This window comes from Cyclopterus lumpus, chromosome 6 (assembly GCF_009769545.1).
Source record: "Cyclopterus lumpus isolate fCycLum1 chromosome 6, fCycLum1.pri, whole genome shotgun sequence".
Classification (NCBI taxonomy): Eukaryota; Metazoa; Chordata; class Actinopteri; order Perciformes; family Cyclopteridae; genus Cyclopterus; species Cyclopterus lumpus.
Genome location: NC_046971.1, coordinates 16,552,910 through 16,580,452, shown reverse-complemented (window position 1 = coordinate 16,580,452; position 27,543 = coordinate 16,552,910). Strand labels below are relative to the sequence as shown.

Here is a 27,543-nt window from a genome sequence, read left to right as displayed (position 1 = left end):
TATCTTCAAGACCCCGCGTACAGTTAATCAAAACCTCGGTGGGAACAAAACCTATTCCTTCTGTTTGGTGGCTCTGTTGTCCAGCTGTTACACACAACACGATTGGTGGGCAGCAGCCAGAGGAGTAAATGTCAGACAGGCACAGGTAAGCCAAGGAAATGTCAGAATCTGTTTTGCTGCATTTGCAGTGCTGATATTGGGAGAGTATTGTTCAACTGCTTTGCTAAATGGTGCCAGCTGTTGTCAAGCTGATAGCAAAATGCGAGGTCTAATAAAGTAACATTATTTCACCATAAAAACACTATCAACATGGGAATTTTAGAACAGAAAAAAAGTTATTGAAACAACAGAAATAATAGTCTACTTCATCTCAAATATTAGGCCTCAAGGATATTACCAATGACACAAGGAGGCTTTGTTCCAACCCAAAGCGCTCATTACACTAGGCGGTATGGTAGCACAAGACCGTGACTAACTAATCAACATTTGTAAAGAAAAATCACTCGTGGTTATCAGTTAGCTCCGAGCAACGTATCACGGGTTTCCTGCTCATTTCTGGGGTAACCGCAGGCCATCTCATGCAAAAGAAACGTCACATAGTGTATTAAGCACACATTTCTGCCATTTTACCATGTGTTTCTGAATGTGCTTTGAGGGCAGCTTACACATTGGTCTTGCCTTCTTAAGCAGGTTTCAATCTCACCTGATCTCAGGTTGAACCGTGAAGTTACTTCATCTCTTCCAAGCAGCTGGTGAAGTTGTGCACGCAGATAAATACTCGCACAACACAGCGATTGGATAATGAGCATAGCTCACCACGTAATAACACATTTATATTCAATAAGGAGGGAGATAACTGGACTGATGAAAACGTAAGTGACATTTCACGTTTATCAAATCACAAACAATAAGAACCACATGACAGAAAAACTAAAAACTGCATGTGCAACATTACCGACTCTTCTCCACATTGTTGTATTGTGATTAGGACTCAAGCCTAAGAGGCTGAAAAGCATTTGAGTGCAGCTTCCACACCCCAATCCCATTGTAGCCTGCCTCCCCACGTCTATCTGATTCCACAACAACCACAGAACAAAAACGTCCTCGCTCTGCAGTCATGGACAAGCGGTTATATATGTAAAGGCAGAAATGTAGGGGAAGTGATTTATTTGAGTTACTATCAGAAGGCAATTTTCACGACAGTCCTGGCCGTCATTAAATATTAATGCAGTTCCTGTACCTCTTTTCTTTCATTGTTACCAGAATAATCCACAACTGAATTTAGGTCATTAATATTGAGAATTAAAATGTAGAAAACCCATCATGTGAATCAGCAGCTCATGAAGAAAAGCCGTTAGCCAAGTGTTTTAAGAGGAATGTCTTTGTCAAACTGCGGAACTTCACCCATGAAGCTGAGTCGGGTGTGAAATTCTAATTTAAACTGGAGAAACCAAAATGTCTGATATCACAACTTCCTCTATTTCAGCAGGTTCTTCCTTCAGCTCTAAAATAAATAATACCAAACCCTGATTACACACAGCTAGGATAAGCTCTGCCCAACTGGTGCCGTTACATATGTAAACAGCTGTTCTGCCAACGCTTACAGCAAAGATAAACATCTGCCGGCAGAGGCTGACCTGTATACTAAGCCCAGCAAATTATCCTAATTGGCTTGTATGAAATAATTGTGTAATCTCTTTAGATTCTAATTACACACACACACACACACACACACACACACACACACACACACACACACACACACACAGACACACACACACACACACACACACACACACACACACACACACACACACACACACACACACACACACACACACACACACACACACACACACACACACACTTCAATGAGGCTCTTTGACATTTCAAGGTTGAACATTTTGTTTTATTTAAGGAAACCAACAACCTAAATGATATTGTATATTTTGTATACACATGAACTTAGGAAATTTGTTTTCAGGGATGTCAAAGGTATCTGTTTAAATAAGTTAAATTGTAGGAACATGTACAGCTAATAAAGTTCTTAAATTCTGTAACAATAGTAAATGGTTGACGTAGTTCACCCTTATTAGAAACTGCACTGCCATCAGTGATAAATACCGTATTTTACAGAACCACCATTAATAGTGACAGGCTAGATGCACTGGGACTGAAAAATAGAACTCAAAGTGGAAGAATACCTTCATATATACACTACACAGGTGTGATAGAACAACGACTGCTTTTACATTAAGTGGGATGCACCCCGCTAACCAACTTCGGTTTATATTTGGCACCACTGCTCCATCCTCTTCCTCTCTAGCAGAAGCCCAGTTTAACCGCTCCATCACAAAGCCTGGTGACTATCCGTCAGAAGCAGGCCACAGAATCAAGTTTATACTACAAGCCTACTTTTGTAAGCCTTAATCGGAAGCATGAACAGGAAACAACTTTTTAAGAGCTCTCTGCTTGTGAAAGCACAAGACAGGCTTTGTCATGCAGGTGTTTCTTGCCTTGTTCCTTCAAGTCCCTTTCATACAGCGATCTCACTTTTAGGCAAGTGCCATGCGTTGCGGTTTTTCTAGGTTGCCGCGGAATTTATCTAGAAACCGGGAGGCTAATTCGTCATCCACCAGTCGTCCGTCACTGGACAGCGTAACCGTCATCAACTGCTGGGTGCACAGGGTCTGATCATCCTCGCACAGTCGCAGCTCGGACCTGGAGGTCCCGATGGCCAGGATACAAGCCTGAGGAGGGTTGATCACGGCGCTGAAGCCACTGATACCGAACATCCCCAGGTTAGATATACTGCCAATGAGAAATAAGGAGAACGGATGGAGGAAGAGACAAAAGAGACAGAAGACATATTACATTGTTAGTCAAGCTCATCACGAGAGGAAATGCATGAAAATCAACTAAGCCGCCATAACGGTCGCTCTAAAACCAGCTTCCTGAGTCAATGACTGAAAAATCAGAGGGTGAATTAAGTAAATTAATATAATTGTCTTTTAAGATCTTATTTTGCAACATAGAACACTGATCAGTAAAGATTCTTACAGCAGCACCGGCCACCAAGTGAGTATCGTGAGCAACACTGACCCGAGGGCCGTTTGCCTTAATGAGAATTGAAGCTCCCGGAGATGGAAGATCGAAGAGAGGAAAGACGTACACATATATCCTCAGGAGGACAAAGATGGTTGCATCTCCATAGGAATTCATGGCTCCTGCCTGACACAGAAACCCCATTTATGTCTAAATGACACCATTAAGTCTAATGAGTTGAAAAGCCTCCCATTCAATTCTCTGCAATTGATGGCACAGTAACTGATGGTACTTGTCGCCCAAGACCACATTCAGTTCAGGCTCGCATGAAATGTAGAATATGCATAATATATTAACTATCTGTGAAACTGGATCTAAGTCATAATGGGGGAAATTTGTGAAGGCTATCTTACCGCTGAGCTCCAAAGGAAATTGTGAGATTAAGTATTATAGATAAAATGGCCTCTGTTCCCACACATAAAACGTCAGCCTATTGAATTGAGAAATATTTACCGAGTTATACTATAAATTGAAGTGGAAAGACTGGAAAATAACATTACGTTGTATAATGTCATGAGTGTTCATATGCCTCTTCTTTAACCAAGAGATAATGTGTCTTCAGTTTACCTGAATGAGCCTCCCTGGTACTCCTCTGGCAGTAGTTTCCCATCTCGAGCCTTCTGGGCCAGTGCCTATTGAAACATGACACACCACTCAAACACTTAGTTTTAGAGAAGGAAGAATATGCAACATACATACAGTCACTGTGACATAAGACAAAGCTGGAAAACGAGGAACACAAACGCATTGCTGCGTACAGGTTCTGTGAAGTCATGTTCCATCAGAGCGCGAATGAGCAACGAGTCCTCATCTTCAGAGATCAGTGCGCCTGCCCCGACTATGCTGAGGCAACACAAATACTTGTGTCAGACATAAAACAACAACAGAAGTGGCGTTAGTTACGTGACAAATAAGTCAGCGTTGACTTCTGGGTTTCTAACAGGACATGAAAAAGCCGCCTCCATGTCTGGTGTTTTCAGACCAACCCGTCAACCCCGAGCTCTCCTCCCTACGGACGCTCTTTTTACTACGTGGGTTGTTTATGGATTATACTGCATTACTTTATGTAGGTACAGCTACGAGCAGCCTGGAAAAAAACAAGGGACAAAACACAGCGAATCTTTCAATGAAGAACAAACTATGTTGGTATTGTATCAGGTGAAGGAATGTGTGCATGCATGTGATCACCTGGCTAGACTTACTGTTATTCTCTAAACATACACAGATGTATCAGCGATCAAGTATGAGCTTTTAAATCTGTTTAAAATACAGGACACCTTATTCTAAAGGCTTCGCAGAAAGAACAAAGCTACTGTTTAAAAAATGCTATCGCTGAACTTCTCTTTTGCGAGCTCTGCTCTGTTGAGACTGCTGGCCACCATGTCTTTATTCAACGTGAACTTTATTCAAATGGAAATGCACTTAAAGGTTAATGCGGGGACACGGCCAATACAGAGAGTCGAGAATGAATCACAGGATTGTAAGACGCGGTGAGACATGGTGGGCATATTTGAGATAAGAGCTCTTAGTGCAAAAACAGGCTGATGCTCCACTCCATCACATCAATAGCCAGCAGCGACCTCTTTGTGCTTCATTCAAACCACATGTTGATTTTAATTTGAGAGCAATAAGGACTGGCAAATGTAGAATTAACTCAAGGCAGCAGCATAACTAAACTGAATAGCAGTGGGTGGCCAAGCTCATTTTGAAGGCTTAAGTGGACTAAAATGTCCCCCATGTTGCTGCCCATGCTTTATAGCAGCCGTTGGATGTGCATTTGCACGAGTGATGCAACGTCCTCCTGCAGTGATTTGATCGCTAACAACTGTTTATTATTTGACGTGAAGTCATCAAAATAGTTTAATAAAAGATAACAACATACGTAAACAAAAATGAAGCAGACTTTTCCTCTGGGCCTCATCACTGGAACAAACTAATATCACTGCTCTTTCAAATAAATGCATGGCAGACAAAACAAGACTAATTTATTCTCCAGGCTTCGAAGTTACACCTGTAGTCCAACTTGCACATGCATTTTGGTATCTCAAAGACAATTGGGCAGCTTGATTAAAAACCTTATGCAAGCCAGATACCATTCTGGAATAAAACATTTCACCTTGATTCACTAGAAAAAACGCATAGAGAAAGTTTTAAGCAATATATTTTCATACAATAACTAGATTTGCATAATTGTTGGCAACCCATTAAAGGTTAAACATTAACGGACAATGTATGCATTGGGTTATATCTGCAATCATGGCTCTCTGTAATACTATACATACAAAAAAGTCTTACACAATCCAAATACAGGACAATACAGAAAAAATACAGGACAATCAAGATACCTTTTAAACTGGATAGTATGACGATCATCGAACTAGCTACACTGAAAAAAACACGTCAAACACTGAAAAGAGAGTGGACACTAAAAAAAATGAAAAATAATGCACTCAAAAAGGGTTGATGTAAAACAAATGTGCAAATTCTAAATTGGTGTTGAACTGTAATGAAATACTTCCCAAACACTAGACATCTTGAACGCAACATTTCGATGGTGTTCGTCCAGACAAACAGACAACAACCCTCGTGATGAAACAATCGCGTCTATTGAAACATCAGTTTTGTTACAGAAAAGGCATAAATGCTGCAATCTGATTATAAGTATGTCTAAAACATAATTACACACTCACTCATCCCTTACCTCTCACTAACACTCACTACTGCACATGTATTTCCTCTAAACTACCACACAAATTCCCCCTGACAAACTGAAATTGTTACCAACACTACTACAAATACTATCGTATACTGACACTAGTTCTGCCACTGCAAATACTATTAATGTGCCAGAGGAGCACATTAATAGTATTTGCAGTGGCAGAACAAGTTTGACAACACTGTTTTATGAAAACAATCATATGTCTTCCATGTTTTGTTGCCAACTGCTGTTAAATCAGACGTAAATCAGGCCTATATAAAAAGGGCCCTGAACATTTTACACCTGGTTACAGCTGGTGAGAGACATCATGTTTATTACCCTCATCTTGAGAAATTCATCCATTTGATCTGTGTCTTTAATGAGGACGGGGGTGAGACGATTCAACGAGTACATGAATATCACATTTGGAGAGCACATTTATGTGTTTGTGAATACATGCCTGTCCCCAGCTGCTGACTGAGCAGCAGGAAAAGCTGACCATTGTTGCTTTGTACTCTGTAGCCAGTGGCAGCTGAGACAACCCACAAACCTAACTATGCCAAATCTAATCAGCTACAGATGATCTTTCCAGCTGATCTTAAGTTGATTTTAACTTGACATGATCTGATGTATATTTAAAAAATAACTGTATGCAATGAAGTTCGAGCCAGAAGGTGAACACAACTCTACAGATGCCTCCAGAGTTTGTTTTTCCATACAATTGGGCTGTAGTCAAGTCTCAACTCCCATATTTCCACGAACAAATCAACAGCAAAACTGCATGTGTTCACGTGAAGTGATACACTGAATGTCCCCGGAGCTTATAGTTAATATGAAAATACTCTTTGGGCTTTGGGAGGTGACTCTCACAACATATGAAAACACAATGCTTTATAATGTATTGTTTACCTTAGCATTAGCTGAGATCTCCTGGACTCCTTTGTCTGCAGCGTCCTTGATGATGGGGGTAATGAGGCCTCTGTCAGTCGCCACTGCGATTGAAATGTGGACTGAATCAAGTGCACGGGGGCCGTCGCCAGACCAGGTCACGTTCACTTCTGGCATCTCCTAGGATGGAAAGTCAGAGTCAGCATAGGTTTTGACGGATAACAGTGAAAATAAATTAGTAATTTAGAGATTCTGCTTTGGTTACACTGTGCTCCTAAACTGTAAGTTTGATACAATACTAAATATGTAATCTTCTATAATATGACTGGTAGCATGCATATGAACAAATTATGATGACAGTAAAAAAACTGAACACAGTAAATCCAAGAACATCAATAATCAATTTGGTGGTGGATACATAGATTTGCTATCAGGCCATCAAATCTGATTAAAAATAACATGTCTGAATAATCTTGATCTTAATCAATCTGCTGTGGTGGAGCCTCAATATCAAAATGTCCATGTTGAAATCTTGCTGTATGAACACAGACAAGTTAAAAACACACCAGTTCATTAAAAAGTAAAAAATGTGCCTCAGATTCCACTTCCTGATGTACCAAGGCCAACTCTGGGGCCAATCCAAAGAGCTGTGGGACGTAGTGTCCAGACTCTGAGACTGCCATGTGGTGCTTTAGCATTTTATACTAACATTACCTAGAGCATATACACACCATGTGTTCCACACACACCTCACATTTACTGTGACACATGCAGCAAACGGGCAGATTTCTCAGCTAATGCAAATTAGAGCAAAACATTATACATATCTTCCTGTACTGTAAATACACACATTGTCAGGAGATAACCCAGTAAAGATAAACAGGTGAACAATACTTACTTTAAGTGTAACAGCAGCTGCTTTGATAATGAAATCATTAACTGATACTTTGATCTGTTCTGAAAAGACAAAGAAGAAACAGTTTGCGAGACTGATTCAAGCAACAAATGGACATAAAGTCACGTATGTTTTACAGGACCTGTGAAGTGTGTTCACTTGAATTTGTCAAATGATTTTTACTACCCATGTTCTCATGGGGAGGAACACTCTCCTATAGCTTGACCTTTGCAGCTGATCAGAAACAATCCCTCTATATGACTCAGCCACTGACATTCAGGCGGGCTTGGCCTGGCATCACTGCCAACTTGTACTAGTGTCCATTAGTGCAGAACCAGACGGTTATGAATGCTGTGAGCGGGATGATTAACGAGCAAACCGTGAAATCGCTCTGCTCCTGAACAATGAGAGTCGGCAAAAACAACCGCGGAGAGAATCCCTGAGTACACACACGACCTAGCTAATAGCTCTGGAATGGCCGACCCGTTTCCTCCACCACAGAGACAGGTCCCAGAGAGAATTACTGGTTGTTTGACAGCGAGGCAAAGTTAAGCTAAATAAAGCAAATTACGTGATAGTGTGTTGAACTGAATGTTTAAAAATAGGAGATTGACGGACAACTCTTGCTTCATCAACAAAAAATGTCCCAAAGTAAGCATGGATTACATTTTGGGAGTCTGTGAAAAGCAGCTTTTAAGGATACATCTTTTCTTGACCGAATGGAGCAAAAATGTTGAAGAGTGACTGTTGAGACCCATTAACAAGGTTTCCTTTCTCCGGTTGTGGTGTAAAGCTCACTTCACCTCAAACACACACATCCTGATGGATGTTGCACAATACGCTGCGGTTAGCTCAGTGACAGTTGCTAGGGAAGTCTTTGAGTCTGAGAAAGTAGCTAACCAAAACATGGTGAAGATACAGCTAGTGTTTCGTGTTTTCCCCAACTACTCACGCTCTCAACCTATCCAAACACTACCTACCTCGCTGATACTGTGTGGATGGATCAAACTCTTTTCCACCAGAGTTGTTAATGTCTTTCTTCATCTTGAATACTGCCATTATATAACACCGGCCGCTGCACCCAACACACTAACAAATCAATTGGAAACACTTTGAGTACTTTACTCCTTTAAGCACAAAGGAAGAACTATATGAATGAAAACAGCATCCATTCTTAACACATTTTCTGAGCAATTTCAAGCTAGCAGAAACAGCCACTCTAAGTCAAATGTAAGAAATTATAAGAGTAATGTGTATGACTAACTGTGTGTGTCTTTAATTGTGCTATGCCGTGTGAAGACATGATGGGTGGGGGGTCAGGAGGGGTTATTGATATGAACCAGAGGTACATGACCCAACTGAGACGACATGTACCAGAGATTCGTTCAATGCATAAGACTGTCCTCTTTGTCAAGTGAGCAGTCATGTGAAAACCATGAAATTCACATCTTCATAGAAACGCTTCCTCCCAAATGCGGGTCAGAGATGCACTGAATAGCAAGACGCCAACATGCACATGTACAGCCCTTCGCTAACGTGTACAAACACCCTCATAGTTGTGTGATTTTACCTTTAGCCAAGTCTTTGCGGAGGTGCATGACGGCAGCCATGTCACAGTCAACGGAGGCATACGCATGGGGGATGGTGGTCTTCGATTGCGTCAGTCTTTGAGCAATCACACGGCGAACATTTGAGGCTGGGATCTCTGTGAAAGTGCCCTAAAGGAGACAAGTGGAGGAAGGGGTGTGGGGGTAATTGAACAGGGTGATTTTGAGAGAGACAGTAGGGAATGAAAGGGGACAAGAGTGATTGTCAGATATATCTCAGCTGCCATCAATCACTTAAATGGATGGATGGCGTTGACAATGTAGAGATGACATTGATAAGCTTGTTACAACGACTTGAAGACTTGTTAGGAGTGCGAGCGAGAGGAGTGCTCACCGGTGCTCCTGGCTTCCCTGGTATAGAGAGCGGAGGTATGTTGGGTCTGCTGCCTGGGGGCAGAGGGGTAGCTGCCGGGGTCGGGGCAGAACTCGGGGCAGCCATGGCTGGGGTTGCTTTGGGGACAGGAGATGTCTTCAACAGAATCAAGGCATCTCTGTTCAAGTAAAAAACAAACACACACAGGCAGGCGTCACTTTACGCAGTAATTTGAACATTTTGATCCAATGTATACAATCATTTTGTTTTGTTGAAGTGCACATGTGAACCGACTGATTCTCACCCAGTGTGCCCCTGTTAAACAGATGAGCTATGCTATTTCAAGCCTTTGGTAAACTTTTCCTTGTCATGTTTTCTTTATTTCCGTATTCATTAATAATGGCTTCATTTCTACTTTGGAACACTAAATCAAACAAATGTACTGCTGCATTAAAAGTGCTGTCATTTTCTTTTACTTGGACCTTTTTAAATGAAATTGCAATTGTATGGAAAAAGAAGAATAACTGGCATAACTTATGACAGTACAATCATATATTATTAACCCATATGCTCCCACTCACCAAGCTTATAAAGTATCATGCTACTTTTATCCGGTTTGTATTTGTGTCGGGCTTGCAGAGAGAGGTAACTTTCGGTTATCCTCCAGTGGATGGGCGTCATGAGAATAATTTGCTAGTCACAAACAAACCCCATCAGGATAAGGCTAGGCAGGATCGGGTGTCAGGTGCTCCAAGGGACACGGTTATTCAACACACCGGCTTCATTATTCTTGCCACTGGCATGATGAGCCTTGGACATCACAACTTTTTCAACCAGCATCTTTTTCCAAAGGACGACAATAAAATAGCACAGACTAATACATGTTTTGGTACAGGTGTCTTATGCGAGTTAAACACATTGTACATCTCGGATGAGTCTGAATTCCCCACTTACAGATCATCCCAAAGCCATCTCAAATGATTTGTTCTCCCGTAAGCTTAGAAAAAGGAAAATTGGAATTGAAATCAATGATATCACACTGGCCAGTTAAGATATAATTGTGCACATTTTACTCCTCAACCGCAACATTTTCCACATACAGTATATGTTTTATATGTCCATTCACAGAGGTTTCATAAATAGAGGGGGAAAAAAAGAGAAAGTGACAAATCGATTTGGGTCACGATCCTACGCTGACCACTACACTGAATATTGATATGCAGGGAAGAGAGAAAAGGTAAAAGAGGCATTCAAAAAGTACTGAAGAATCTGCCCTAGATTGTTTTTTACCCATTCCTTTTGTTCTTAGCAGCAAAAGGAGGTGGGAGGGGAAAGTATCAGGTGTGCAAGAGCTCTCTGGTTCCAGTTCAGTGCACTGGGGTCCACCTACCCACACACATCCAGCCTTTTGTCTGGACCAGCTGCCTCTGACCTCAACATGTAGCCGGGAACAGTCTGGGCCACACTGCTATGTCCCTCTCTGAGCTGTATCTTTTGATTTCCTCCAGCACACTAACCCCCCCCCCCTCTCTCTCACTGATAGGAGTAATTGTTTGTGGAGGGACTGAGGCAACTTGCAAATCCCCCAGCTAACCTGTGAAAACCAGTGTTTTAAATGATTACTGTCCACCACATAAGAAACAGAAAGTGCAGCATAGAGGTTATAAGTGACTTTGAATGCTTCTAAAAAGAGGACAGAGCGAGCAAATTAACAAAACATATCGAATATAAACAAGATTGTCCAACATTACAAGTAATAAAAAGGGAGCAAAATGTTGATATGCAATATATACTGTATGCCACCATATTCTTGAGTGAGAAGAAGTCAAGTCACTAGCAGCCTATAGTGGATACTTGACTAGTAAGCTATAGATACCGTCTGTGTAGCTGGTTGGCACTTTTCACACTGACCATTTACACCCCTACTGACAGCCAAGGCAAAAGAGCCTCTGAAAGACAGAGAGTGTGCGTAGAATATTAAAAAGGTAACGAGGCAGCGCACACACACACACAAAAGCACCAAATGCACACACATGAATAAACTTTGTCTTCTACTGCCACCTAGGACAGACTACAATGAGTGGTGTAGTCATGGGAGCTGCTCCACTGGAATGGCTGTGTGGTGTGCCTTTTTCAATCACGTAAAAAAAAAAAATATAACATATGAACAATCTTAAATATATATTCAAGAAATTTAAACAACCCATTATTGCTGAAATAGAGTTGAGTGTAAAGAGGACTATGCTGTATTTCTTAATAACATTAAGAGAAGATTTAGACTTTTGTAAAAGCATCAAACATACACAGTAAGTACATCTACCAAACATTTGTATAGCAAAGGAAGATGGGTCCAAATAATTGCTTTACCACAAAAGGAAGTTGGCCGTTAGTTCTGCAGTTAAGTGTTGCACAAGATGTGCTTTTGAAGACAATTTAGCAACACAATGACGCGCCACTACAAAGCAGTCCTTTCTTTTAAACAGCAATAGGCACAAGATAATACTGTTACATTGTGTTGTACTTGTAACATACTGTATTAAGTTTTTTTGTGTGTGTATTCTGATTATGTTTTAACTTTAGCTAAAGCGCAGCTCTGGTGCTGTACACACCTGAGTGAGCGATCAAGAAATCCTCACGTTGTTCATGAATACCTGTGTTGGTCAAGGTCAAACAAAACTGCTCTTTGGGGCCAGCCCCCATTGATATTCAACATGTTTTTTGAGAGTGTTTCCATTTAAAGAATTTTTATTCTTTTGTAAGAAGTGCAGAGTTAAATCAGAGAACAACAATAATTTGTGGGATCTTTGTGGGATATTTCAAACTAACGGGCACATCCAAAACCGCTGCTCGTCTCCTCGCTAGAGGCTGACGGCTTATAGTTAATGGGCTTCATACAGTAAAGTAATGTGGCCTATAGTGAGGTGAAAACCATTGAAACCTTTACCCATCACTGAGCTTGCCTTTCCTTTTGGATAACATCTCTATTTATGACAATGATGAAAGATAAAAGGGAGAAAAAGGGGGTAATAGAAATGTGTTTCTCTGAACAGCAATCTGAATTTAAACCTTGCTTGCTGTAGATTATGTAACATGCTGATCTCATCCCTGGGTCGCGTGACCTATTGCTATTCATGCCCACTATAGAGGGGCCTCACCAGAGAAGAGGGTGGAATGGGAGGGGTACGGTTCCCTGGTTTCAGTCTTATCTGATCTACCAAAGGACAAAGGAAGGGAAATGGGGTCTTTTCTGTCCTCTCTTAAAGGAGCTACGCCGATGTGAAACTATTCTCACCAAGGAGATTTGATTTGATTTCCTCACAACATAGCAGCTAGTCTATAGGTTCAGCTATTCTGGGACATCACATTGAACATGTCTAAATATCCAAAATACATTGTCTAAAACGAAATGGCTTAATCACACCAATACAGAAATAGTTGGCATCAATTGGCTACTCAACACGTCCAAATAGTTATAGCCCATATACCTATCTTTTAAACTATGATTAATAGAAGGAAAAGCCACAGGAAAAAATACACTTTATTTCCAAACTAGGTAATGCCTTAAAAGTTAAGCGTTGTGTACTTATTTTTGTCTGTGGCTAGACCAGCAAACTATTTCAACAGCTCATCATTAACTTTGGAAAGGTCTCTGACACATTGTCTTTTGTTCAACCTCTTGGCCGGAAGAGGCTCTCAACCATCTTCCTTTCTGAGCCTGTTAGATTTCCTCGGTCGGTATCAGTTAGGGAGTTTAACAAATGGTTTAAGGAGCGGTAACTGAGCTAGCATGCCAAATCAAATAATTTGGAGATAATTAAAACTGCATTACTAAGTTAACAATTTAAACGTCAAAACCTAGAAATCAAGTTTGACACACAGAACATGTGTTCATTAACTTGGACAATTAATTACAGCTTGATGCCAAAAGAACAGGCAGTGGTCCCTTTTTACTATTTACGGTGAAAAGATAATCTAAATTTGGTTGAATAAGTCACTCTCTCAGTGGTAAAGACACTTAAAATTGGAATTTATAAACAATATTTACAAAATGTACATAATGTAATGTAAAAAAACGTATGCATTAGGGGAAAAGGCTTCGCTGGATTTCTCAGAGTTGTCATTCGTTACTGTGTTTGGTTCATGAAGCTTCACATCCCTTTTACTGTTGAAGACACGCACCTCAGAAAACATATGGTCTGCGTTTCTATGGTCACCAGTGGCTCCTGGAGACTGAGTTGCTATGGCGACCAAAGTTGCTTAATGAGATTCCCCAGCAGGGTGTTAGGTGGGTAACGAGAGTATTCAATCAGGTCCCTATTGACAGCAGGTAACCGTTAGAGCTGTTTGTGTGTGTGTGTGTGTGTGTGTGTGTTCACAGCTTTCGGGAGTGTGAATTTGCCATATAACAGGATTAATGTACCTAAAATCTTAACCCCCTTAGTCACATCTTGTTTTCACTTATCTAGGCTCTCCCCCATTTTCATTGTCATTCCCACTTCCTACACTGTTGCTATAACCTATCTTGTGCTGACTGACATCTCTTTTCCTCAGAGCTACCTGGGTGTCATCTTGGGACCCTTCCAATTACAATGCTAAACGACCACCTACTGCTGACAAATCACTTCCTGTGCAAACAAATAAAGCAAACCCATTCATCCATACTCACTCCTTGGTGATAAGTCCTCTTGGTCCAGTGGGTGTGGCCAGTTTGGGGTCTATGCCATGGGAGTCCAGGATATGTCTTGCTGCTGGACTGAGACGTAACCTGGACGGGGAAGAGAGCGTATTTACAATATGCTTTTGAACTTCGTAATTTTGCTTTTAAGGACTAAAATGATTCCAGATGTTTTTTTTTAAATTACAGAACATTTTCAAATCCTATATTTATATCTCAAGTCTTAAAAAAAAACAAGTCATTGTCCAGCAAAAATGTTATTTGAAGCATTTTAGTCTAGCGTTAGGATATTACTTACCGAGTGCTAACAAAACATTTAAAAAAGGACCTATTACTTAGCTCAGATACCATCTCGTTGCCCTGACTGCCAAACAGAGCCTATTCCTGGATCCATCGCCTGACAATCAGGATTGCTGCACAACACATCCACTGTTCACATCTTTCACCCGTCAAGCGGATGCAAAGTGCAACTCTGAAAATGTGGACGGGCTCAGCGTGAAATGTTTGGATTACAAAAAGGGCCTGTTTGTTCTGTGGCAGCTCTTTTGCTTTCCACAAGAGTATTCATTGTGTATCAGGAGTAGGTAGGTAGGATGTCACACATGTTGGAACGTGAACAGAAGTAAGATCATCCTATTCAGCCGGTTAGATGGTGGTGATGAAGGTGAGACCTGAAATTAGCATGGCTGTATATACGGAACAAAAAAGGGATGCGTTTCTGTTCCTCCTGCATGCATCTTTGTCCATGTTATCTACGTTCATGGCTTTGCAGTCCCATCCACAACTCAGGGACACACAATGAGTGAAATTGTGGTGGTCAACAGGACCCTTGTTTATCCATTGATAATATTTACATAACTACAAAGACAAAACATACATCATCTTCACACATCGGGGTGTTATTCAAACGAGCATGACCTGATGTTAATGTCAACATTATTAGCTCATTTGCAAATCAGGTGTTTTAACAACACGATGACAATGAGCTGACTCAGACTGTGGGTACTTCAACAACAAGCATTACATATAAAAAAAAATCAAGCTTATTCAGGGATAAAATAATACTATAATACAATAATACAAATCCTTTTGAGAGTGCTAAATTGTAACCATGGCTGCCATAAGATGTGAACCACCATTATGGTCACATTAGGCAAGGGGGTATGTGTACAGACCTGTATTCAATGTCGAGGTTTTATGGATTAATCCATACAGTGTGTGCTTTTAGCAGAAAAACAGGAGGACGGCGACACTTACGGTCCTGACGTGGCTGGTTTGGGTGGAGGGACTGGAGAGGGAACAACGGGGGCAGCGGCTGCATCTGCAGCAGGTGGAGCAGCATCTAATGGGGGCATCTCAACTTGCTTCCAGTCCTGCCCTTCATCCACCATGAGGGCAATTAGAGTGCCCAGAGGCACATTGCGACTTCCCTCCTCCATCTATAAAGAGTGTGAGAGACATACTTATTCAGGTAACGGGGAACATTAGAAAGTACAACTGAGTTTACTAGAATAATAGGGACGTTCTCAGGTATTGTACAATTGTGAAGCAAAGACTACAACACATAAATAGATGATGTGAAAGCGATTCTGAAGTTAATCAGTTCACCAGTGGTCATTAAAAAGGAAAAAATTGTGACAGCCATTATTAGAAGACCTCTTGAACAATCCCACTGCTTTCTCATTCGCGTCAATTTCCCTTTTTTCCATTTTCTCCCCTGTTAATTTAAGAAATCATACAAAACCCAGCTGTGCTGTAATAGATTGGAGTGGAATGGATGTGTTTTCATACCGTTAACTATTGATTCACTATCTTGTTGCAGAGTAATCCACCGCAAGCCTCATGCTACTCTCCCCAAGCTGTGGGTGTTGTTCCTCAGTCAATAATGATCAGTTTAAATGAAAGGCCAGACACAATAGACAGGGTTGGGATGCTACACTTCATCTCTTTTCAAAAGGTATCCACTTCGTGAGCTGCCTTATGATATCATGCTCGATATCATGAGAGAAGGAAGAAGAAACGGAGGAACAACCAAAAATGGACCCTGCTGTTGAAATTAAAAAACACAACCACTGATCAGTCAACACGTAATATGCTGCAAATGTCTGACAATTGACCAAATTAGGTATGATTTCACAATAAATTGCAGCAAATTGAAGCGCAATTAGTAAATCCAGTTATCAACATACTCCACCCCAAACCCCCACTCTCTAGCAGGATTGCAAAATCAAAAGCAGCACTCTAATAATCAGATCCACCTAATTTGAAAGAACAGCAGAATATATGAACACTTGCGCTCACTTGTAGAAAGAGCTGCACTTTAATGCTCATTCTGGTCTATCTTTAGTTCAATGTAAACTTGCAGTTTGTGGCAGGAAGTTGTCACTGCAATGCAAAGCACGGTTGTATTTGGGTACTAAGATTCAACGATTACCTAGTTAATTTATTACATAATAAAGAACTACCTCTGAAAGGCAGTAAAGTGATATGAAGCTCATATTTACTAAGTGATGGGGATGAGCACAAAGCAATACTAACCTACAACATACTGCCTAACACAACACGACAAGGCTATGCCCCGAGTTGTAACACATATTAATGACCACACTTTAAGATAAAGCCTGCACCTAAACAATAGGTCTGAGGGTAAGCGTAAGACCTCTCAGGGGAATCCGGACTCCTATAAGTTTCCACAGAGATCCCTCTCTTCAGTCCCAGAGGGATTTTTCAATTTAATAGAAATGCTAGAGAAGCAATATACTTCCTACATAACCGTGGCATCATGACACAAGCAATCAATATATTTGTGTGCACCAGAAGGGGAGAACAACCAAAAGCCAGATCCATAATATATGTATTTATTGCACCGTCAAGTGCTGACACAAACACACCCGTGACGTCATTTAACAGCAACACATTATCAAAAGTTCTGCCAGAAAGCAGAACAGTTCAAGTGTATAGAATAACGATACATTATCTTGATACCAGTTTGTATAACATAACAAATTACACCGAATTAATTTTGACAACCCATCCAAAGAGATTTGCACCTATCCAAAAATGACAACATCTGTGAGGAAATAGATTTGCAAATACAGAGTGGCTGGTAGCTTAATAGCAAGGTCCACAATACACATGAGCTGGAGAATGTAATGCCGTTTAGCAGCTCACACTATCCTTAGCGCCACCCCACCACGGGGTGGTTGACCCAGAGGGAAATGTTGTCAAATATTTATCCTACCCTACTCTAGATCAGTCTAAATTTAAAACAGTCTTATTGGATGTATACCTCTCAGAAAGCACGGAAATGCAGCTTGTAAGGCAATTAGTAAGGCAATATAAGAAAACGGTTCCCAAGAAGTGCACAGATTTTGACTATTGGACAAGTGTATTTCTCCCAAAAGTGGAAGTTATTGAATCCATAACAACATACAGTATATGCTGCATTTGAATCACAAGCTGCATCAGTGGCACACACACACACACACACACACACACACACACACACACACACACACACACACACACACACACACACACAGTGTGGGGCTCAACACTGCCATCAAATGGTTATAACACACTAAACCTGTGGGAAGGATTATGATTCAGAGCTTCTGTGGAAAAGCTCGCAGTCAAATTAGAACAAACAATGTTTAGCATGAAACTCCTCTACAGTGTCTGGGATCACAAAGAGCAAGGCATGACACTTAACCACACACATTGGTGTTTAATATTATATTAAGTACAGTCAGATTATGATCATTTTTGTTATTTCTTTGGATGAATAGTGTTTGTGATATCATTGTTTCATTATCTTTCCTTAGTTATTAGGTGGCACTATGCAGACATTTTTTGTTTATTGTAGTTTGTTTAGTTGATTATGTCTTAGTCTTGTCTGAATTGCTCGATCCATCACTATATGTTCCCCCCATGTCTCAGTTTGTGCTTCTCAGTTCTCTTCTGTTAGTGTTTCAGTTACGTTCCGTCATGTTGACAGAAACATAGAAACATTTTAAAAAAACAAAAGAAACGTGTCTCTGGTCTACCCGCTTGGTCCATGTCCTCACAACCATCTTTCCTCTCATGTTTAACAATACTATGAAGAACAGTCAGTGTGATACTCAGTCTTTAGCCTTTCCTATGGCAACATTCCCACTGTGAAAAGTCTAACAGATCACAAATAGGGCTCTGAAGGGACCTCTCCAGAGCCCATCAGCTATGCTAATGATTTAACAAAGTCAGACTGGACCATTTATGAGGTTTAACCTACTTATCTCAAAACTGTTATCATACAGCCAGCCATACAAGCCCCCAGAGGGTGTACACAGTTTGGTTACAATAAGCTCGGCCTGGATGAGTATAAAAATTCCTTTTAAATTTCAATTAGGAGTGTTGGCTGTTAGCTATAAAGCTTGTGCCGCGGATCCCAAGAAGAGTGATCATTCCAGGTTTGTTAGTGTTACAATGGGCATCGGACCGTGGTCAAACAGTGTACCGTGATACCAATCGGGCTACACTTCAAACCCTGATTGCAGTGTTTGAGGAGGTTTATTTGTCAAAAGGAAGACGTATTTAGCCTAAAAATGCTTATAAAACAGAAAAAGAGAGGGATCTTGTTTAGGCAGTGAGACGGTCTGTCTCTGATCAACAGAGCATGACAGATATCACACAAAGAGGATTGGCAGCGACATCCTTTATTTGAGTAATGCCAGTCTGCGAGTCCAATGTAATCTCACAGATACAAAAAAAAAAAGAAACGATTTAAGCTGCAGCGCATGAGTAAACTCATTCCTTCTGGGCATCCTGTTTGTTTAGCTTTCTCACAATATAACTACAACTTTCAAGTTTGAACTGTCAAGGAGCTTTTTATCAAAAGGTAATTTCCCTTCATCTATTCCATAATTTATATTGCTCTCCACTGTTTTCTCGATAATGTGCCACCTTAGTCCCAAACTCTTTCCCCAATGCCCTGCTGGCCTAAGGAAAATATGGACTGTAAACTGAATCAATTTAGCATTTGTGACAACAGTCTACAGGTCATTTACTTTTATTTTGAAATTCTGGATTTTAACCTAAGAATGCGGAATGGTTAGAAAGTGATTTATACTAACAATTGATTTAGAGGACACTTCAGCTGCTACTGTTGGTGTTTAAATGTATCCTTCATATGGCAGCGGGTGAAGATAAAGAGGGATGGGGGCAAACTGAGAGGTTAACTCTGTAGAATGTGTGGGATATCTTCATCAATCTACCCGTCTATTAATTTATCCATCAGTCATTTCTACCATGTAATTCATTATATTGTTCACCAATTCATTCACACTCAACTACCTTCTGATGTGCCTTTCAATACATTTCTAGATCAGTATTCTCCATCTAGAGCTCAGTGCCATGCATTTTTGTAGACATCTGAACCCAAAAAAGCTTTTGGCATCTTCAGTATATATCTGCAGTATATATCTGCAACATATGCGGGCCATTTTCCACAGGCGATGATTGATTGTACCCAGGGTTGATTTTCAGATTGAAGCCCCTGGGTCAGGGTAGATCAGCACAGTGGGAGTATGACGAGATACAGTAATCTGTGTTCTCGATGCTGCTGCTCCTACCCCCAGCATCCACATCCCAATATAAGCAGAATATATCCTCTGTTCTCTCACTCCCAAGAGCCATGGTTGAAAATTGGTCGAGGGCCATAGCAGTACTTGACCCCCATAAATAACCCCTGTGGAGCACTGGAAGTACCACGTCTACGGCAGCATGTCCGGGCATTTGTGGGCAGGTAATTAGTGTAGCCTCTAAATGTGAAACCGACTGGGTGCTTGGCAAGCCACAATTAGACTTTTAAGACCCAATACTCTCTGACCCAGACCAAGTGGATGCCACATTACCCGTGCCATATAAGGGTGCACAGATCTCTGAAATATTGCCACGAACTCCCGTTTTTATTATTAACTATACTCATACTCTCTTATAGGAAGGGGGAGAGAGATAGCTAGGGGGCTTATCTAATGCAGACCATCTTTCTCTGCCAGCTTCAGCGCAAAAGCCCCTACCCCCCAATTCTTGGGTGGTTGCTATGGAAACTACCTCATTCCCACAGCCGCAAACACAAGGATGGAGTAAGGGAATGTGGACGGAGGCCAGTGAAGTGAAAAGCATGGGGAAGAAAAGAGATCATATCATATATTTTATAATTGACACTAATCCCTACGGTAATTCACTGTTTCATTTAGCCGTCTCGATGTTGCTCTTGGAAGAAATAATGGTGTAATGTTCATGAACAATGCACCTGTGTGACCATTTGTGATGTGCGATTGTTGGTGCAGACTAGCTCTGTAATTGTTTTTTTGTTCAAGTTTCACAAACAAACAGAATCATCAGCTAATTCAACCCTGCTCCACTCAAGCGTCACCAGAATGTGAGCATGTTCAAAATGACACGGCGAGGGGAACATGTTGTGTTCTTAGTTAAGGCACACTCTCTGTGACATGGAGGAAGTGTTTGTGCTTCTGTGCATGCACAGGAACAAACGTAGCAACACCTCACAGCCGTTTAAACCAGGAAGATAAAAACAAACATAAATCTTGCTTAAACTGCGAGGAAATCCTCCCCCTTCTTCTCACTTCCCGTACTCTATGCAGATTTCTCGCAGATCAGTCAAACACCAAAAGAAGATAACACATCTTCATCTTTCTGTTCAGGGGGACGAACAAGTGCTGGAGAACTGATGAAAGAAAACGGATCGCTCTGTCTTTGGCAGTCTATTAAAAATCCCACACACACAAACGGCCCAATGGGGGAGGGGGTGAAATATTTGTCACCAAAGAAGCCTTGTCAAAGCTTTGCTGTCACTGTATAGGAAGAGCAGATTTAACAGGCATAGCCAATTAGCATTGGCAACGAGGGAACCCTGAAACATTCACACAAATTTGAACAGCAATTATAGTCCATGTGAATATAAAATAATTTTAAAAACATAGACATAACTCCTGCAAACTGCTGACTTCACACAATGTTACACTCTTGACAAAAGGCAACATTTAAAATCCTGGCCCAAACACACAACGTTTTAAAATTCCCTCCACCCATCACGTTATGGATAAGTATACTGGAACTGTATTCCTGTATCTAATCATCTCCTCGAGAGGGTCGTGTGTGTCTTTGCTCACTCACCAATATCTTTGCCATGATTCCATCCTCATTAGATTCCATGGTAACAACAGCCTTGTCGGTCTCAATCTCACAAAGGGCATCGCCGGCTGCCACTGCCTCACCTGAAAAGGTAAAGAATCACATCCAAGAAATTTAATAACAAACAAAAAACAACAACATGTATTTGAAACACCTAATTCCCAAACCAATCTTGTCATCACTCTTAGTTAGAGTGCAAATGACTCATTTTAGTGCAACTGCATGAATCACGATCAGCAGCAGACTGTTCAAAACAACTGCTCTTTCACACGTGGAGAACACGTGTGTTGCTATAAAAATTAAAGAATTCCATTGATGGGGCGAACAGGTTGTCTGCTCTGGCTTTGGCCTACGTATCAAATGAAGGGCCTAATCAATGTTTCATGGTAAAGGATATGAGATACGGAAACACAGCGTGTCTGAAAGAAGGTAAGATCTCTGCCTATCCTTAGAATTCCAGTAGAGTCCCACTGGTTCACCCCATGAGAGAGTTTGAATATATTAGCATCTGCTTAGCAATGAAAGAGGACGGCAATTAGGAGGCATCGGTTCAATCTTTCCATGCTTATATATATATATATATATATATATATATATATATATATATATATATATATATATATATATATATATATATCCTTTTTGTCCTACATCTGTTTAGTGAAACAACTCAAAAGGGTCTTCCAGTGGAATAATACACAGACAAATGGACCTTATTGTCTCCTTGGACAAAAAGGAGAGTAAAAGAAGAAGAAAAAAAAAATGTCATCAGTTGTACAGGAAATGATTGTTAGAAATCAATATGTCAATGTTGAAGATGTGTGTTTTGGTTATATTGTAGCCCACAGAAATGTCTAGCTATTAGCTGTTGCAGTCAATCTATGTCATGAAGAGTGAAGAGTAGGCGGGGTGTGATTTAATCGTTTTTGTGACATATGTGTACGTGTGAAGAAGCGAGGAGGACGTAAGGGATACGAGGTGAAGGTCACAGGTTATACAGATCGGACATCTGGTCACATTTCTATCTATCGGCAGAATAGGATAAGAAAGTTGCATTATGGGCATGTAGCAGAGAATAGAAAAAGCAAGGACAGTACAATAAAATAAGGTATCTTGTAAAACTTGGAATTAATGCCCAAACAAAAAATAACTAAAAAGAGTGTTTATAAGCTTACGGTAGAGAGAGGTGTGGGAAGGAAAAGGGAGGCACTGGGGAAGTCAAGGAAAGACATGGGATGGGGACGGGTGAGGGGAAGGTTGAAAGAAGGAGTATTAATGTTGGAGTTAAAAATGAATTTGTACTGAGCTTGAGTGTGATGTGCAACATTAAACATCAAACAGATGACCTCAAGTCTTTTCACCTCTGCTCTTCCAGAAAGGCGATGGGCATAACCATAACAATTAAAATAAGAATACATGGGTATGCAGGCCAGGGCGACATGCATTACCTGCAAATATCTACAAAAGTAAGATGCTGAAATTGTTTGGATGTTATGAAGAAAAAATCCCGATGGGCCCCTGTGTGGAAAAGCAGATGCAGAAAGGGCTGCAATGCCAATGCAGTCAATTTACTTTCACTAAAAGGGCTTTTCCTTCACCAACAGGCTCAGATTGTCATTATAAGTCTGTGACAACATCATTGTTCAGACCCCACAGAGAAATAAAATGTTTTTCCTTTCCCTTTCACTTGATCCGGTCGTTTTGTTATTGTGTCATGTGACTCGTTGCCAGAATACACCGGTGGACACGTCGTGAGTGGGAGCTGGAGAGGGGATCAGTTTGTTGTGTTGGAGTGCACACACATTTACATGATTTTGACAATATTGTGAATGTGACGCAATATCTGTACAATAGGTGTTCTCCACTGCAAAAACTCCTCTTTAAGATTTCTACAAAGGATTCTTGTTTAGTCACATCAACAAAATAAGTTATTTTTTGAAGCTTTCTTAAAACCTGGAGTTGGAAAGATTGCACTCCGGATGTGTTTCTCTTGTTCCTGAGAATATATCTTTCCCTTTCTCACTTACACACACACACGTGTACATATCTCACCCCAAGTCACAGAAGCACATGGCAACACAGCAGAGCAGCCAATCAGAATTCAGTATGCTGCCTTCTGATAAATGATAGTGTGGCTGAGGCCCCTGGCTGAGTTGCTAAGCAGTGATGAATGGTGACTGCAGTGTTTCCTTGAGCCAATTAGCCTCCAAAGGCCCTCAGGTGCCTCCAGTGCTCAGTCCTCTGCCTTACAGAGCAACGTGATGTCATTGAGTAAATGATTAGTGCTACAGTTAGTCTATCATTGTGGGGGAAAAATTACATAAATGTACTAACCTGCGAAAATCTACTAACCAGGTTTGTCAAGCAGAAACGTGATAATGAGAGCTGGGAAATGAAGTCTTGTGTTTCTTTTACCTTCCTTCTTCAGCCATTTAACTATGCTTCCCTCCTCCATGGTGGGTGAGAGTGCAGGCATTTGCACTTTGACTGGGCTGACACCTACAGGATAGAAAGAGAATAGTACAATTTACATCAGGGGTCAACAGGCAGCAAAAACTACAGCGAAAACCCAGATAAATCGTATTCAGAGCTTTCCTTCAGCCGCACCTTTCAGCATAAACTAGGCTATGCGGAAGTCAAAATAAATCAAGTATCATGGTTAGAAGTGGTAATATTTGGTTGAGGCCTCAGGGTTTTCAGTATGGGACTACAGGAAGAGACCGTGCCACTCTGACAGAAGAACATCGACAGGTCACTTCTGTAATTGTGATCCTCGGTGACACTGCGCACCAGAAGCTGCAGAGGCACTCATACTCTTGCAGGCCTTTGAGCGTTCATGAAAGCCCCCCCCCCACCCACGGCTGCAGTCACTCAGAAGCCAGGGTTCATCTGGCGGCTCACAGCACTGTGGTGGACACTGGCTCCCCAGGACGCCAGAGGCATCCCGCTTTACTACAGCTACGCCGCAGTGCTACACACAGCCAGGCATATTGTTCAGGCATTGCACAACTTTAAAGGAATATCCTTTTGTTACGTGTAGAACGATATGCTCAGTGAGCTGCTCACATAATGCGGACATTTATGATATATAGAAAGAGAATGTGGTGAAGAGACAATGAATAAGAGATAGAAAGAGTAGACAAAGGAGGCCATAAGACCCTGTATTCAGATATGACATAATCCTTAAGTACACTTGTGCTTGCTTGGCACAGGTTTCACTGTAAGAGCTAAATAAACTGGAAGGAACATACGATCAAAACCAATGATGAACTATCTTTAAAGTTCTTAAAATTTTACAGTGCATGTTATTATCAATCCAATTACCTCAATGAAGAAACAAAATTGCCTTAAAAGTCGGCCTCTGAACCCAGCTTCCCCCTCCCCCCCCGATTATATGTATCCGACTATAACGCATGTATTTAAGCAATTTGAAATAGAATAACGTAAAACACCAATACAAAATTATAATAAAACAAATTACAAATTGAAGCTGGCATTATTGTTAAGTATGTCAGAGGCAATGATTGAGATGTGTTTTTTCTCAAATTAGGCATTTTAGTGGCCATGTCGGATTTGCTGCCCATCATGTCAATAAACCATTTTTTCCATAAAAATGTTAACTTCTGTGTGGTCTCTGATCATGTTGCGTGCTGCTGCCATCTGCTGGATATTTGAAAATATCACAAAATGTGCATATGTGTATAAGAAAGACAAGTATAAACCAATTAATATTTTGTTTGCTTAAATATTTACATTTATATTTACAATGTAATAATGCCAGTAACTGTTAAACATAATTATCTACCCGTTTATTTTTTGTGTGTGCGGGTGTATGAGAAACAAACTGACTGACTCTTTTCTCATTAATAGTAATTAATATCGAACTTCATACTGAGCATCAATCATTCCTCTGTGTGCGTACAATACTTTTTCACAGAAGTGTACCGCTTTCACAGGTTACAGACTCTTTTCCCAGCAGACATTTGACATGTCATAGCAAGAAAAGCACAGGTACACATCACATGAATGATGGCTGCAGTGCCAGTTCAACCACCGTGGGACTGCTTGCTTACTGACATCATTATTGTCACCAGTGCTAAGCCTGCTATGACATGTCAAACTGTCTGCAGTTTCGACTGAAATTACAAGCAGCACATTATCAGTCCATAAGTCATAAATAAATGACGCATTTTAGAAAAAAAAGAAATAAAAAAAAAACAGTCACATTGCACTTGGTTATCCTCTAGTTTCTTCCAACAACCAATTATTTCTGACCTGAATTCTTTCACTGTGCCTATTACTGGTGATGAATACTGGATGCATGCCAAGCAGTAAGTTGTTCCTGATGGGTCCTCTCTGAAAAGCTGAAGTAATAAACTGCTAAATAGTGTCACATACAACATTATTTCTGGATGCATGAACACCGATAATTAAGTGCTGAGCCAAAGCTTTTTTTTCTATGAGCAGTCTATTATTTCCCAAACCTGTGGACATTTAACACTGAACCCCCAGTTGCTCCCCGGGCGCTTCACTGCAGCCCACTGCTCCTTAGTGACTAAGGATGGGTCAAATGCACAGAAGAATTTCCCCAATAAAAGGGATCAATAAAGGATACATTATTATTATTACCTTTCCAGGGCTGTCCTCACCTGAATACATTCTTTGTCAACAAACTCATATGAGTGTTCGTAGACAAAGATGATAGTCGATTTGATCAACAGATCTGTAGAACTGATGTTCTCCACAAAGAATCATTAAAAAAAGCACCACTTTAAATCTTGTGTTTACCAGAAATGTGCTCATTGGTTTCTTGGAAATACAAAAGCATTTAGAATGAAAGGAGATCTTAAGACGACTAAAATCTCTTTCTCTCAACTATGAGGGGGCAGCTCTACCCACATCATGTGCCACATGTAAATAACAATAGAAGCAATAACAGACTTATTTAGCTGCTTTGGATTGATGGTGCTGGTCCTGTACATGTTGGCTTACTGGTATTACTGGGACACGTGAATGGAATGGAGCCATCATCAATGTTGTTAGTAACACCTGTGATTTCATACTGAGAAGCCAGACTGAGCCTTTGAGTGTATTTAATTGCTCAAACATGTTCTAAATGAACTCTATTTAACTTTGCAATAAAGGAACTGGCCCCACCCACTCTTGCACGAGACAGTAACCGCAGGTGGGATCAAAGCATCTTGGACCACCAGACTGACAGTTGACATACATGGAGACAAAAACCTCGTCAAAACCTCTCTAAAAGTCAAGATTGTTATCAGTCCACGTTTGCAACACTGTTATGAACATGCACGTGGCCAACATGAGTCATTATGTATTCCCTGCATTGTACATTTCCCCTTCATTTATGGACCCGTATTTATTTCCGCTTTGATCTAAGGTCAAATAAAACCCTCATTTAATCAGGCAGGATTGCGACGTCACAGTCCGCCCATTTAAAACATGTTGTATTAGTTATAGTGTGAGGAAAAACAATAACACCGTTTCAAAATGAACGTTAATGTTACGCGACTAACGGAGGCAGAAAACGATGACAGGAAATGTAAGCGGCTGCCAGCAAAGAACGAAGACCAACAGCACAATGACGACTCACCGAGGATCCATGGCGACCGAAAGAAATGTCTGACGTTCTCCTGACACGGGTGCGTGGCCCAGACACATCTGTCAAAAGTAGTAGATAGTCTAAGGCCAAATAAAATCCCTTGACGACCCAGACGCAAGGAGGCCGCCATGTTGTCGTCCTCCGTCGGTGAAACGTGTCCTCACAAATGCCTGACGGTAAATTAGCGGGGAGGGAAACGAGGCCACCATATAAAAAGTAGAATAAAATTGGGAGGATCAACAACTCCGGAAACCTTTTGTAAAAATGTCCGTTCATTTTAAACCTATTTAATTGGCGCAGAAAATACATTTTGATTTATTTACGGATAAATGAGCTGGCATTAAAATAGCAACTCGTATGGGTCCTCCGAGGTCCTTTACGCTGTTGTTCTGTTACGTTCGAAATTGGGCGAAACCCCCATATTCACTAATCTACTGCCCTCTGCTGGTGAGAATATGAAGGGCTACTGTACAAAGAAAAAGTTAGAACCCCTGTTATACAGTCTATGGTTAGAAACAATAATTCCGGAACATGTTATGTGAAAA

The 27,543-nt window shown here is 40.8% G+C and overlaps 1 protein-coding gene across 1 annotated transcript; it reads right to left on the bottom strand.

The window, feature by feature from the left end:
• Nucleotides 1–1,887: 1,887 nt before the first annotated feature.
• pdhx (pyruvate dehydrogenase complex component X) lies at nt 1,888–27,149 on the bottom strand. The gene is made up of 11 exons (XM_034535482.1): nt 26,990–27,149; nt 23,791–23,874; nt 21,358–21,458; nt 15,439–15,620; nt 14,173–14,271; nt 9,528–9,684; nt 9,157–9,304; nt 7,590–7,648; nt 6,713–6,871; nt 3,673–3,737; nt 1,888–2,811 (listed from the first exon to the last, which is right to left on the bottom strand). Exons 1-11 carry the CDS (start codon nt 27,126–27,128, stop codon nt 2,556–2,558), a joined length of 1,449 nt encoding a protein of 482 aa, XP_034391373.1. The 5' UTR covers nt 27,129–27,149; the 3' UTR covers nt 1,888–2,555.
• Nucleotides 27,150–27,543: the final 394 nt, after the last annotated feature.